A 14,352-nucleotide genomic window follows, 5' to 3' on the forward strand; every position below is an offset into this window, starting at 1 on the left:
GCTTCATCCAAGCCCTCAAAATGCTTGTTTTATGAGAAACCAATTCTGTTTACACTTCAGCCCAGAACTCTGGACACAGTGAAGGAGGCTTGAGTTTGCTTTGCACTCACACATCCTGACAGCAAACACCCCCAAAAGCCAACACACACACACCCTGGCCAGTCCTGACCTCTGGCTGCCAGCAGGCCCACTGCCCTGCGCTGGACAGTCTGCTGGGCTCTGGGGCTCTCAGCTCCATTCTGCTGTGACTCTAGTCTGAGTGACTCCATCGAGTCACAGACTAGAGACAAAGCCCCCAAAACAGGAGGAACTGTTGGGCAGGCAGCTCATTACAAAGTCCCTTGTTCAAAGCATTCCTTTCTATTTAGGACACCAGTGCCTTTCAGGGGCACCCCAGAAAGCCCAGAGTGGGAAGTCCCTGAATAAGCTTGCCTCTGAGTCTGTTCCGCTTTCCTGGCTGGCGCTTCTGGAAGGCTCACCAACTCAACAAGGTGATGCCGACACTGGGACATGCCCGTGGACAGCGGCCTGTCATAGTCTGTATGTTTGGGAGCTTGAAGCATCGGCTACATATATCACCGGGCACACCAACTCTCAACCGCCTGGACCGGGACCATCTGAAAACCCCCACGCCGTGAGCCAAGCAAGCGCCAGGATGAGAAATCTTTGTGAGAATCAAAATCCTCATCCAAGATGTTAATACATATGAGGTCTTCCTCTAGGACAGTGGTTCTCAACCTTGGCTGCACATTAGAATCACCTGGGAATCTTTTTAAAATCCTGATTGCTGGGCCTCATCTGGGAGGATTTCTTGGAGGCCCAGAAATCAGGACTTTAAAAAGATTCCCAGGTGATTCTAATGTGCAGCCAAGGTTGAGAACCACTGCTCTAGGACAAAACCCAATAGGATAAAAATCACAGCAACTTGCCAATAGAGAAAAAAGTGATGTTTCTGGGTAGAAAAAGAAACATAAAGAGGGGTCTGAGGCATCACTGAAATCAGGGATGCAGAGTGATGTCTGGCAGAGAAGTGGGTCCACTTTATAGAACGGAGCTGGTCCAACAGGGAACCGGAACAGTACCTGCCCCCAGAACCGGGGGAAGTGTCCGAGAAGAGAGGCACTGAGCCCACCGCCTGGGGGACGAAAGCACGGGAAGGGAAAAGACTATGACTCCACAGAAGCAGGGACTGTTCATTCAAACTGCTCAGGAGAGAAGAATGCTTGAAGAAGATAACCATGGAACTGGTGAAGGGTGGCGTGGCCTCATCTTAACAAGACCTCTCAGGGGCTGCAGAGTGGACACTCTTGTCATGGGAGCCTGGCCCTTCTGAGGAAGCGACACTGGGACTAGAAGACTAAGAGCCCAGACAAAGCCAAACAGCTAACAGCTCGCCGGTGTACTTCCTCCCCCTTTTCGTTTCCCCAGCAAAGTCATTCCCCCTCTTCCCAGTGAACGGTAGAGCCCCACAGTTATACTTCACCAGAACCAAGTTTAAGAGGGAAGAAAGGGCCTCCCCTGACTGGGTCCCTGTCAGTGGGTTCTCCTGGGCCTGCTGTCTGCTTCTAGGTGGGCGACTAAGGCGCTGGCTCTCACCTCCATTTCTGTGGCCAGGGCAGACACAGCTCCAGCCTTTCCAATTCTTCTCCCCATCACTCCTACTCATCACTGTCCCGACCTACCACCCATTTCCGCACGCTCCCTCTACACCTAGCCTTCCACTAACCAAGAGCCCCTTTCTAGTCCGGTCTTTGCATGCACCACAGTGGGATCTGCACAAAGATTAAGTAAAGCGGCGAGTGTGTCCCTGAAGACCCACAGGGCCAGCACCTTCACTCTGCACACATTCAAACCGGCACACTTCTCAGCTTCGAGGAACTCTGCCCTGTCATAATCACATTTCCCTCCCTGAATCACAAATCTCAAACCCCAGGGAGTAAGTCAGGCCATCAGCATCAACCAAAGGCACAAAAATTAGCCAGAACTAAGCTAAGAAAGCTTAGGTTAGAGAACAAAACAACAGCCAAGCCTGCAGTTCCCTTAGAGCGGCGGTTCTCAACCTGTGGGTCGCGACCGCTTTGGGGGTCGAACGACCCTTTCACAGGGGTCGCCTAAATACATCCTGCATATCAGATATTTACATGACGATTCATAACAGTAGCAAAATTACAGCTATGAAGTAGCAACGAAAATAATTTTATGGTTGGGGGTCACAACATGAGGAACTGCATTAAAGGGTCGCGGCATCAGGAAGGTTAAGAACCACTGCCTTAGAGAGAAAGGAAGGCCAGCTGGAGGAGCGAGGTGGGAGGGGGGTGAGGACCCACACACAATGCCGTGAAAACACACACAGTTCAAGCACCCAAGTCAGCAGCTGATTTTGGCTCTGTTGTCACAAATTACTACTGTGGGAACAAGTGGGTATTTGTTCAGCAAGGAAAATAGCGAGGCAAGTAGAGACTGAAATGAAAACGTGGCAAACATATACACTTGGGCACTTGTTACAAGAGTTATCAAGGCCAGGCGACCAGAAGAAAGTGGTGTGCAAGAACAGTCTCTTCAGAGATACCTAGAGCCTGGGAGAATTCACCCAAATAAGCCCCATGTTACAAACAAGCAAAGTGGCTACTCCAGCCACTGGACCTAACAAGACACGTGCACCTGCTGCAGGATCCCTCTGGGTGCGGAGGGAGTATTTTCTGCAGGAACTTCCCACCCTAAGCACAGTGGGGAAGTTATGAGAGCAAGTTATTTTGGAATTAATGCCGCTATCCGGGTAGTTATAACCCTTCCCCCAAAATGCAATCGCAGGGACACTCCTAGGCCTACAAGCCAACAGAAGCTTCTTGTTACTTTAATAAAGGGAAGGATGTGCACTAAGAAAATACACCCCCTCCTCTCCTCCCACCACTCCCCACCCCTCCCCACCCCCCCACCCCCCCCCCCCACACACACACACACACCGGGCAGCACACATGACAGGGGGGTGGAAAACCTAGTTTTCCAGAGGGGCCGTCTGGGGCTTTTTTGTCCGTCATGAAACTCTCAGGGATGGGCCCCTGGTGACTTCGTACAGGGATTCGGGGCCCTCCCAGGCCCTCTGTGCCTCCTTCTCCATTAAGCCACTAGGTTGCCCAAGTCTCATGAAAAGGAAAGACATTTGAAATATAAATAATAAAAGTGGGCTGGGAAAGGGAAGAGCCAGGGGAGGCTTGAGACTTAAGTAGGAAAGTTTGGGACAGATGGTACAGGTGCGCCTGTTCTGGAAGAAAGAAAAGGAAATGTGCGGAAGGGAGTCTGGGTGGGCCCTGCCCCTATCAAAACAGAAAATAAACCCCGAGAAAGCAGTTCCGGGTGGGAGGGGGTGGAGGGGAGGAGGTGGCACTGGGAATGCAATGCCCGGCTAACAAATCAGGTTACTGCAGAGCAGCGGGATTTAAACACGAACGGGAGACAGCAATCTTTTGAGTGTAGGTGCAGGAAAGAAGCTCCGTGTCAAACTGGGGATTTAGAGATGCGGGTTATGAGCGCGGAGGGGAGGCTGAGCAGAGCCTCCGAGAGGGGCATGGCCCCAGGTGGAAAGTGGTCAGCCTTAATTCGCGGTGACCAGGTGGGAGCGCAGCGAGTTTTAGGCGGGTATCTCAGGAGAGGGGTGTGCAGGGGTAGGAGAGGAGCAGGGGGACCCGTGGCTACAGGCTGCACAGACAGAGCCAGGGGCTCCGGACCCGGGTCCTGGGAATGCCGGGGCTGGGCTCAAAGGGCGCAGGCACCTCCGCCCAAGGGCCCGGGTCCCCAGGCCTGAACTCTTCATACAGGAGGGTCCCCGCGGAGGGGCCTGGGCCCGCGACTCGGGGTGCAGGGCCTCGGGAGGGGCGGGGGTCCCGGACTCACGCATCAACGTGCTGAAGGCCACGACGCCGAGCAGCCCCTGCAGGAAGATGCCGAAACTGTGCATGAGCGCGCCGCTCTCGCAGCGGCCCGCCCCGGACGCGGCGGTGGAGGACCCGCCCGGCAGCCCGCGACTCGCGTTCCCCGCAGGGCCCTGCATGACGGAGCCGGCGGAGGAGCGGGGTCGCCGCGGTCCGCCCAGCCACGCTGCCTGCGGGGGCCGCGCCGCGAGCCGGAGCCCGAGCCCGGAGCCCGGAGTCCCAGCCGGCACCTCCGCCCCGCCGCCGACTCAGCACCGCGCGTAACCCGACGTCTGAGATCGCAGCGCCCGATTGGCCCGGCGCGGCGTGGGGCGGGCCCGGGCCGCTGGGGCTCTCCCCTCGGGGGGCGGGGCTCCGGCCGGGGCGAGGGGCGGGGCCGTGAGTTCGGGTCACAGGTGGGACCAGGTTGAGTCGGGGGAGCAAACTCAGCAGTGGGAAAGCGGCCCGGGATCGCCAGCTCCACGTCAGAAGGGCAGGAGCAGGGACGGTCTGGGACTAAATTCTCCAAGATAAATCCTTCATATCCTGCAGAATTTATTAAAAATGCTCCTGGTTTCCACCCTCAGATTCCAGTTCAGTCGCCCTGAGTCAGGGCCGGATCATCTGCATTTTTCGGAAAGCAGCCTGGATTATTCTGAAGCTCGTTGTGGAGGAAAACAACCCACGGCTCAGCACGGAGGCATATGCCTTCCTATGCGTCCTCTGCTTTCCTCGTTCATACCGGTGTCCTGGCCACAGGCTTATCTTAGAGTCACCAGTCAGCCCTCGTCGACTTTCTTCTTTTTCTCTGCTAAATGTAATTTAAATGGTCATTTCCATCCAGTCGCCTTCACTTAGAAATATACAAGGCTTATCCTGAAAATATGTGATTATGTCTCTACCTTTTTTATATTGAACGTGATTCATAAAACAAAGTCAACTTGTATTTGCCGGCATCTCCAACACCTCTCTTCACACATACGCATTTCCTCCCACCTAACCCTTTCTGGCTCCTTGGAACCTACTACCTCGAATAGGGCCTCTAGTCCACATTCCCTTACTACCCTCCCAACCCCTCCTGGCGTCTCTCTGGGCATCTCTTGTTGGTGCTGGAGTCCCTGACCTTCCTGCTGCATCCATCCACTTAATGCCAGTGCACACATGTTATTCCAGTAGACACTGGGCTCCATTTGTGTAGGACGATAAATACCTATCTAGGGAAATTTTCCCTAAAAGCCACCAAGAAATGCCAATTACACGAGTTAAATGCCATACAAAAGCTTTCTTGGTTAACTGAAATATTAACCTCATTATCCAGAGAACAAAAATGCTAATGGCTCTACCTAGTGCCAATTCTCCAGCCCTCTTACAATGCACTTTCACACCTCTGCCTTCCTGTGGCATTCCCGCTGCATGGAATACTGCTCCTTTTCCCTGCTCCATGAATGGCTATTTATGCTTCAAGGCCTGCCTGACCTCCCTCTCCCCACTGCACTTCCACATGCCCTCGTGTGTGCTGCTCCACTGGAACTTGTCAGACTGCTAAATTAGACACGGTCACAGCTGACTGTGAGCCTCCTGGGGGCAGGAACTGGTTTTTATTCACCCTAGGGTCCAACATAGTGCCTGGCACAGAGATCATGCAACACAATGCTTTTTAAATTAAACTGAATTTTAATTTATAAAATTTAAAACTCTCCACAAGTATTGACCATGGGAAAATACAGGAAATCAGGTGAAGGAAATAAATAGGTAAGGGAAATTCGCATTACTGTCTTTAAGAAGGTCTCTTATGGGGATGCTCAACAGTGAACAGTCCATGTTGAGAGAGAACCAAACAAGAGGATGTGTACTTGAAGCAGAAGAGACTGTGGATGGGCACAAGGAGACTCTTGATTGCTTGAAGACACAAACAGCTCAAGGAAAATTGCACACAGAGCTGAAAAATGGAGTTTTTGACAAAGCACTGCTCTGCACATCCAGAGGCGGAGGAATCCTTAAGGCCTGTCTGCTGCTGCACCGAAGCAATGGAGTGGAACAAGAAGCATCTTCAGAGATCAGGAGCAGAGTGCCCAGTGCCGGGAGCAGTCACTGCTCTTCCTACCTTTCCTAAATTGCAATAAAAGTACCTAAATTGGGAGAGGAAAAGACCCAGACAGCAGGAGAGGGGGGAGAATTCTAGAAAAGTTCATTTTATTAAAGTAGGAACATTCTCCTCCATTCGGAGATGATTCTGAGGCCCCGCTGGAAAGTTTTTTTGAAGGATTTACTCTTGGCAAGAAGCCCTCTTGCTGTTGAATGAAGTTAAACATAGCTTAAGACCTGCTTTCATTTTCTCACAACCACTTTGAACTGCCATAATATACCACAAGTTTATATACATTCTTATTTACAAAAAAAATGCCATCAAAAACCTCACGCAAAATATTCATCCAAAATAGTTATTTTTTAATCCCTTGAAATAACATCAAACTTGGTGGAAGTTTTTTTTTTTTAAATAGGTATTCTTGTGCATATTTTATTCCCAATGCATTAACTTTTAAAATTAAGAGAAAAACAGCAAGCAAGGATACAATGCAATATGCATTTCATTTTGTTCCAAACAAGCAGCTTAAAAAGTAAAACTAAAAGAACAACATACATTAAACAAAGTGCATCAGTTCCAACGAGTTAGTATTAGAAAGAGGCCTCAGGACAGTGCTGGAACCCGCCAGAAGTCCTGTCCTCACAGGCCTCTGATTGTCTTTAGAGAATACTCAACCCAAAAAAGAAAGGAAAAGAAATGAGTGCTTAAATCTCAAGAGAAACACTCAAACTACACTTCCCTAGAGACTTCTTGCAAAAGGAGCTAAGGAACTGTCCAGTTTTAACTTTGTCTAAATTTTGTAACTGCCCTCCATCATCAGCTTTGTGATCTGATTTATCCCCACAGCCTCATCCTTTCAACACTATTTGCCAAGCTAGACATGCAGTTAGAATGACTACACCATGTAGAAGCCCTTAGGACTGAGCTTCCACACATCCTGAGAACAGGAACCCCCGTCAGAAATGGTGGCTTCAGTATCATCTTTGCCTCCCATGGCTCAGAGTCGCACTTCACTGCTGGTGTTAAAGACATCCTGTGAAGCTGTGGCTTATTTCCCTTTTGAAATAGTCCTCTGTGATAGGCCATAGCACAGAACAGATCCAAGAATTGTGTTAAGTCAGAAAAGATATAAGGGGAGGGAGTTTTAGGCTTACTTCTCTATTCCCCCAACCCTCACTCTTGGTTTTGCTGATTCTTGTGAAAATCTAAGACTTCTGAAATAGCAGAACCAAGAAAATCAATCCCCAGTCATTTACCACCCACCACCTTCTACACCTGAATCCCTAAGGCAGCTCTCAGAAACAAGACTACCTATGTGGTCTGGAATAGCACAGAGGAAACCCCAAGTGACGTGTTTGAAACCAGACCCGTTTGGACAGAGCTTTGAGTTGAGAACTCTTCTGCCAACACTCCAAGGAGGCTTATCTGGATAAATTCAAATTTCCAAAGTATGCACATTCTCACAGAGTGGGTGGGAATCATCAAAATTCATTAGCGTAACATTGAAAAGTGAATAAAGTCAAGGAAGGATTATAATTGCATGACTATCACTTGATTTCTTCTTGGTTTTGCAGGATGCTCTGTCCTACAATTTCTGAGCCAGCACCATGACCATGACCCAGGACCAAAGACATTCAACTTTTAAAAGGGGGTACCCAGTCCCCACCAAGATTTACACTTCGTTTGTTAGTGACTTCTTCATCTTCATAAGGCCAACTATTAACACAGAATACTTTCGAATTTACACATACATACACGAAACATCCCCAATATACGGGACCAGAGTTCAAATCCAGTATTTCCACTGCTGAGGCTAAGCTCCTAACAACTCTCTGAGTTTCTATGGGCATCAATCAAATCAGCAAATGGCATCTTACATATAAAAGTCTTTGGTGATAGGTGCTAAGTAAATCGTGCCTGTGACAGTTTTCCTAATGTCGCCATCTAGATAAATCTTATCTACGGTTAACAATTCCCTGATGTTTTCTGTGTCCCCTGGAAATACTTTTTGGTTTGAGAGAGGGCAATGGTTCTGAGTCCTACTCAACCCAAGGCCTTTAAAGCTTTTAATCTCTATTCAGGTACCACATTAGCTACTGAACTGGTACAAGACAGCAAGTAAAATGTATTCAAGTCCTTGAGTAAAATGTATTCAAGTCCTTGGGAAGCTTTGGTCCAAAGCCCTGTCCCTCACAGTGAGAATAATTTTACTTTCATGAGAAGAGGCAAATCAAGGCCAAGTTCTGAACTGGTTTTCTATGTTTGACTCTATCATAAGTCAACAACTATTTACCAAGAAGCCCACCTTTTCCAGATGTTGGCAAGTGCATATCGATAATGTAGATGCTGGGAGCCACTTACATGGTTAAAGAAAGCCAGAGAAGATAAAAGCCCTCATTAGTACATTCCCTGCATCAGCCACTTCAACGGAGAAGGATGAAGGTAGTTTACAAAGGAAAATAGCATAGTTCCCAGAAGCTGACAAAATACAGTCAAAATGTCAGCAAATTTTCATGTGCTATACAAGGTTTCCCTAACACATTCACAGAGCAGTAATAAGCTAATATTGGTCAGCCGATGTCAAGGTCCAGGGGGATGATATAGTTCATTCACCTGCCTCCAAGCTTGTCAATTTAGGATCAAAAGTGGATCATGGAAAACTTTCTGGCCTCAGGCAGGCTGTGGGGCCAGCGAAAGGTGAGATTCAAACGTGGCACCTTGCATGCACCTCTCATAAATTTAAGAGATTGGTGCCTTTAAAAATCAAAGTTCAGCACTATGTGCAACATACATTCACCCCAATGTGGTGAACTAGTGTTGGGCTTAAAATCTGATTCAGAATCATAGGAATCAGACTGTCAGTACCGTCCAGCCCAGCCCCAGCAGTTTTATGAGGCAAACAAAGCCTAAACATTATACTCTTTACAAAAATGCCTTATGCCAACTTTCCAAACAAGTATCCTCTCTTGTCCAATATCTGGGAGTGGAGGCTGGGGATATATCATTGTTCTTTAATGCAGTTGCCTCATAAATTGTATCTCAGTATAAGAATGCAAAAAGTAGTAAGGGAAACCCTGCTTACTTTTCCAATTTAGAGTCAGCCTCTCCCTAGGACAGTGATGGCAAACCTTTTGAGCTCGGCATGTCAGCATTTTGAAAAACCCTAACTTAACTCTGGTGCCGTGTCACAGATAGAAATATTTTTTTATATTTGCAACCATAGTAAAACAAAGATTTATATTTTTGATATTTATTTTATATATTTAAATGCCATTTACCAAAGAAAAATCAACCAAAAAAATGAGTTCGCGTGTCACCTCTGACACGAGTGTCATAGGTTCGCCATCACTGCTCTAGGAGGAAGCTGAGCTTGAATAATCATGGTAAACATATATGAGCTGGTTGGGACTCAACTCCATCCAGATCAGACTACTTAGGGCCATTTGTTTCCCTTTCAGGAGCTTTTCATCCTTTACTTGTGATGGGGGGTGTTCCTAATTCAGTGGTTTCAGGAGAAATCAAAAGAGAGGCAATAATAACAAAAAAGGGAGGGGCAACAGTAGGTTTACAGTTGTGAGTATGCCAGTTTATTCTTGTATTATTATTTATTAATTATTGTATTATTTTCCATACGAACTGTAAACCTACTGTTGCCCCACCCCGTGTTCACTGTTGCATGTGGGAATTTCCTCTTATAGAAAATAAATCTCGTTTTCCTAAATAAGACAACAGTGTTAATTAATTCCAGATATTTTTTGTCCCATTGATCTTCCGGGAACCTCCTTTACCTTGGTGCCTTGACTGCTGAGCTCTCAGGAGACTTGATTATTCAAGCTACAGCCCTCCTCCAAAGTCTATCTGCTTAATGCTAACTGTTCCCAAGCATCTTATATATGCTTCTCTTCCGTGGGCATAGAAGTAATCAAATTTTCAAAAGCTGGGCTGTGAGTAAGGTCAAACATATTAATTTTTGCTTAAATGAAGCTTCTTTCCAGGTATATCTGGTAGCGGCCTAAACAAAGAGCTGATGTTTCAATAGATGGTTTGGTTGGAGGGCTTGAATTAAGATGGTTCATAAATTATCCAATGAAGAGAGGGTCTAAACTAAAAAATGTTTACCAATGCCTATAAAAACAGGTGAGGGGCAAGGGAATAAAAAGGGGAAAAAGTCACAATCATTTTTCATTTATAATATTACCTTATATTTGTAGAGCTGTTTGGAATTTACCCAGTTTGTAGTTCCAAAACATTTTCAAATCTTGGAGAGGAATGATTATATTATAAATTTGCAGCTGACTAGGATAATTTTTAAAAATACCCTCAGCAAAGCAAACCATTCAAAGGAAGCAATCTTTCCTCAACATCTGGACCAGTATAGCAAATGCTATTATCCTATAATAGCTATTAGTGCAATGATAAGTGAAATTCACCTGTAGCTTCATGTCAACTTGAGCTGGGTCAAAGAAACACCTAAAAGAAAACTGCGTTACTGAGTAGGAATCCTCAGACTATAAATTATATTCAATTTAAAGATTTAACTGAAGAAAATTGTAAACCTGACTAGGCAAAGAGGTTTCCAGAATTCTTAACCACCGCTCAATCTTTATCTAGCCACTGAGGAAATAGTTACAGAAACTCCATGCTCTGCATAAGCCCTCAAACCTGTTTTCTTTCTTGTGCTTCTACACTACCTGTCTCAAGACATGGAGAAAGAAGGGAAAATGGACCAAATGGTGGGCCGAAGAAATACCCACTGATTTTTATCCAAAGTAAGGACTTTAAGAACTGAAACAGACAAACAACTGTGAAGAAAAGTAAACACAATAAAAGCCATTGAAGTCCCTCTGAAAACTAATGGGGAAAGAGCAATTAAACTGAAATACCAACAGTCTGAGATATTTCTTAAAACAGGTAGCCCATGCTAGGTCAAGATGGAAAACAATGACAGTCAAGTCCTTAGATCAGGTCAGTTAAGGAACTGGTGTAAGTGCTCACACCATGTTTTTGAGGAAGCAAACAGTGTTTCCCCCTCCAACTTCTGCCATAAGTTTAGTGTTCATGTACCTTAAAATGGCACCATACAAAAACCTCACACGTGGCTGCAAGCTCAATTCTCAACAGAGGTAGTAAATAAAGGGACTCCTAAGAACAGACTTCAAACTGGGCCAGGTGTGACTGCACATTCAAAACCCCAGAGCCACATAATCATCCCCAAAAGAAACTGTTTTAATTTAAAATAGCTCAAAACCACGATGACAGTGAAGCACTGGTTTGCCTTGGTGCAGTCTCAAATCAGTGCTGCCTTAAAGCCAGGTCCTCTCTTTCCAAGAAAGAGAAAGCAGAGAACAAAGTTCAATCGACAACAGGAGGGGACATAACAAAAAGAAAAGCCCCAAAAGGGTGCTTTCCTGCAGCCTAGATTAGTCCTCGTTTAGGCCACACCACTGGAAACGCTGCTGCTTCTTATATGAGTCGTTTCTTCACAACTTTATTTTTTTAAAACTGCCATCTGCTGAATGAGAGATGCTCCCATTTCCACTGGCAGGGGAGCCACTTCTGTGCAGTTTTGCTTCCTCACTGTGGGACCTCCTTCCCCGAAAGTGCAAAGAGAGCAAGCCGACACCTGCAGGGCCCAGCGCCCCAGCACTATTTCAGCTCCACTCATAGAGCAGGCGAAGGATTTGCTGCATTTGTGCTTCAAAGATACAGCTCACTTTGGTTGTCCTTCTCAGTTGGCAAACTGCTCATAAAAAGCAAACTTGATCCTCTCTATGTGATGGCAAAGTTTGATGGCAGGGCCTAATTTTAAGTCCATGCACTCTTGAACGGTAGGAAGGGTAAGGAGCAGCAGGGCCTGCCCATCAATTTCCTGTTAAAACACAAAATACAAATTATGTATGATGTGTACATGAATAGCAGCTCAATCATGACAGCCCCCAATCACTTTGGCTTATAGTCAAAATCAGAGTCCCTGTGTTTTCATTACTTTTCCCCTTTGAATAAGTATCACACATTTCCTTTTAGACGCCTCTCATAGTCCTCCATACCAATGAATCTTTATAATTAATAACAAAGCTTTACCAAGGATAAGAATCCACTCTACAGTTTCTGCTCGCAGAAATTCAGTAAATTAACTAGCCTTGTAACTAGCAATTCAATGCGCCAAAAGAAACATTTTAGAGGACTCTTTCTAAACTTGAAAGATATTAACGATAAACTTCAATGTTTTCCTTCTCTGTAACATTCATAAAAGCCTGATAAGTTCTTCAAAGATGTTCAGCTTTGAATCTCCCCAATTATCAAAACAAATTTATTTCAACATTTATTTAAGACCACAGATATTTCTGTCTCAGAAAAGTTGCCTTAAAATGTATCACAACTTCAGAGCCTAATATATTACAGATGTTATTTTCTTAAAATGCGCAAACTGTTATTTTGGAAAAGAGGGGGACAATAAGCATGGCATACTTAATTTTAAGCCATTTAAATATTTGCGGGATGGAAATAAATTCTTAGGAAAAATGGGAATGCAATGATAATTTGCTTCAACTATGAAGGAAGTCAGATAAATGACTTTTTGACATATTTGTATTCCTAAAAAGGGAACTAAAAGAGTTTTTTCTTTTGCACAGAAATATTTTTCCTAAGACTTGTAAATAAATTGCTAGTACACCCACACTCCTTTGCTAAAGAAACATATTACTAAAAACGAAAGGTGCCGGTGGTTACCTGGTCTAGGAATATTCTTGCTAACGGAGCGCAGTCGGTGGACCGGATGAACCGCACCACATCCGCCACACTCCACTTCAGGGGGTTACTGTCCAGGTGAAGCCTTTCAGCAACTTCAATCCTGATTTCCTTCATTCCCCACAACAAAAGCAAACCAATGGTGTAAGAGTTATTACAATCTTTAAAAGTCTCTCTATTTAAATTCATAACCCCTCAAGGCAGGATTTAAAATGGTTTTACGAGGTGATTTCTCCCAGCAAAGATGGCAAAGGCCCATATACACTAGGAACTCAGGAAATGTTGGTCTTTCATAATAAGAAAAATCAATGGGGAAAATTTTATCTCAAAGTTTCCGAATAAATCATTCGGACAATTTAACAGAGAAAAATCACTTTTAAACAAATCTCCCATTTGTTTCTCAGTTAATTTCAACTCACTCTCTGGTGGGTGCTAAAGTGAATGGGATGATATTTCCAATGACAGAAGTATTAGCTAAATTGTCAGGAGAAATCATTTGTTGCTTCTGTTCATAGAATATATTTAAAAAGCAACCCAGTTTTAAAACACCAACTTAACTGCCATTCTCTAGTGTGTATATGTTATATAATATACAGATTATGTATATGTTAAATATACTAAACAAGATGGCTTAACCAGAACAAAAGGATAATTTATTTCTACCAAACCATTATATTTCTATAAAATCATTTATGAAAAATATTAAAAAGGAAGTTTTCCCTAAACTAAAAGACAGGCTACAAACAAGCTAGCAATGAAACATTCTTTTACTCAAGACAAGCAGCCACTCTGAGACCTTCCTCCTAATAAACAGTTAATCTCCAAATGATCCTTGAAACACAAGTAAATCACTGAATGTGGAATCATTTAAAAAGTGACCCTGGAAATTCAACTGAAGCCTGTTATGAAATGAGTGCAATGCCAACATCGTTAACAATTATATTCTAGACAGAAGTCCAAGAGAGAAGAGTGCTGTGAAAAAGGGGGCACCTTTGGTGAAGGCGGCTTGTTCTCATCATCAGAAAATGAGAAAGACCGAAGCTCCCTTTTCCTCCTTTGTCTGTCTGCAGGCAGTGAGGTGGATATCTCACTTTGGGTGGGAGAAGAGGAACATGACTTTTTCTCTGACATTTCTGACTCTTCCTGTAGCTCGTCCTGCTGCTCAGAAGTACTGCCCTCACTTAGAGAATCGTCATCTCCTTCATCGGGATCATCCTCATCTTCACCCCCACTTCCCTAGAGGAAAATGAGAGAAGGTTCATTGAAAATCAGGACACGCCAGTTCTGGGGCCACAAAACCATCTTCTACTGGCCAGGGATCTCAGTGAGAAAGACCAGGTACCCTTTCTGAGTTTGCATTGTAAAGCAGTGACCCCTTGGCGTCTAGATGTCACAGGTACATCAGATCTCATACCTGAGGAGAGCCCACCGGGTATTATCAACAGATGCAGAGGAGCGTTTCTTCTTATGCACAAAAACACTTTTCCGCCTCTTTCTCCTCTTACTGGCTTTTTTCAGGGCACATGCTAAGTTACTGTGCCCGCCAGGCGGCCTCCCAATTCTTTTACTTTTCTTCTTCCCATAATAGTGTGCTAAATGTGAATGACAGAG

At 45.1% G+C, this 14,352-nt stretch overlaps 2 protein-coding genes across 2 annotated transcripts in view; both read right to left on the reverse strand.

The window, feature by feature from the left end:
• Window positions 1-4,160, reverse strand: part of STIMATE (STIM activating enhancer) — a 44,312-nt gene extending 40,152 nt beyond the window's left edge. Inside the window, exon 1 of the mRNA XM_006090849.3 lies at window positions 3,892-4,160. Coding sequence (XP_006090911.1) covers window positions 3,892-4,048 — 157 coding nt within the window. The 5' untranslated portion in view covers window positions 4,049-4,160. The remainder of the gene's footprint in view (window positions 1-3,891) is intronic.
• Window positions 4,161-11,199: 7,039 nt separating this feature from the next.
• Window positions 11,200-14,352, reverse strand: part of SFMBT1 (Scm like with four mbt domains 1) — an 89,759-nt gene continuing 86,606 nt past the window's right edge. The window contains 5 exon segments of the mRNA XM_023755678.1: window positions 11,200-11,863; window positions 12,724-12,852; window positions 13,732-13,977; window positions 14,156-14,175; window positions 14,178-14,333. Of these exon segments, the coding sequence (XP_023611446.1) occupies window positions 11,723-11,863; window positions 12,724-12,852; window positions 13,732-13,977; window positions 14,156-14,175; window positions 14,178-14,333 (692 nt within the window). The 3' untranslated portion in view covers window positions 11,200-11,722.

This window comes from Myotis lucifugus, unplaced genomic scaffold (assembly GCF_000147115.1).
Source record: "Myotis lucifugus unplaced genomic scaffold, Myoluc2.0 scaffold_83, whole genome shotgun sequence".
NCBI classification, from domain to species: Eukaryota; Metazoa; Chordata; class Mammalia; order Chiroptera; family Vespertilionidae; genus Myotis; species Myotis lucifugus.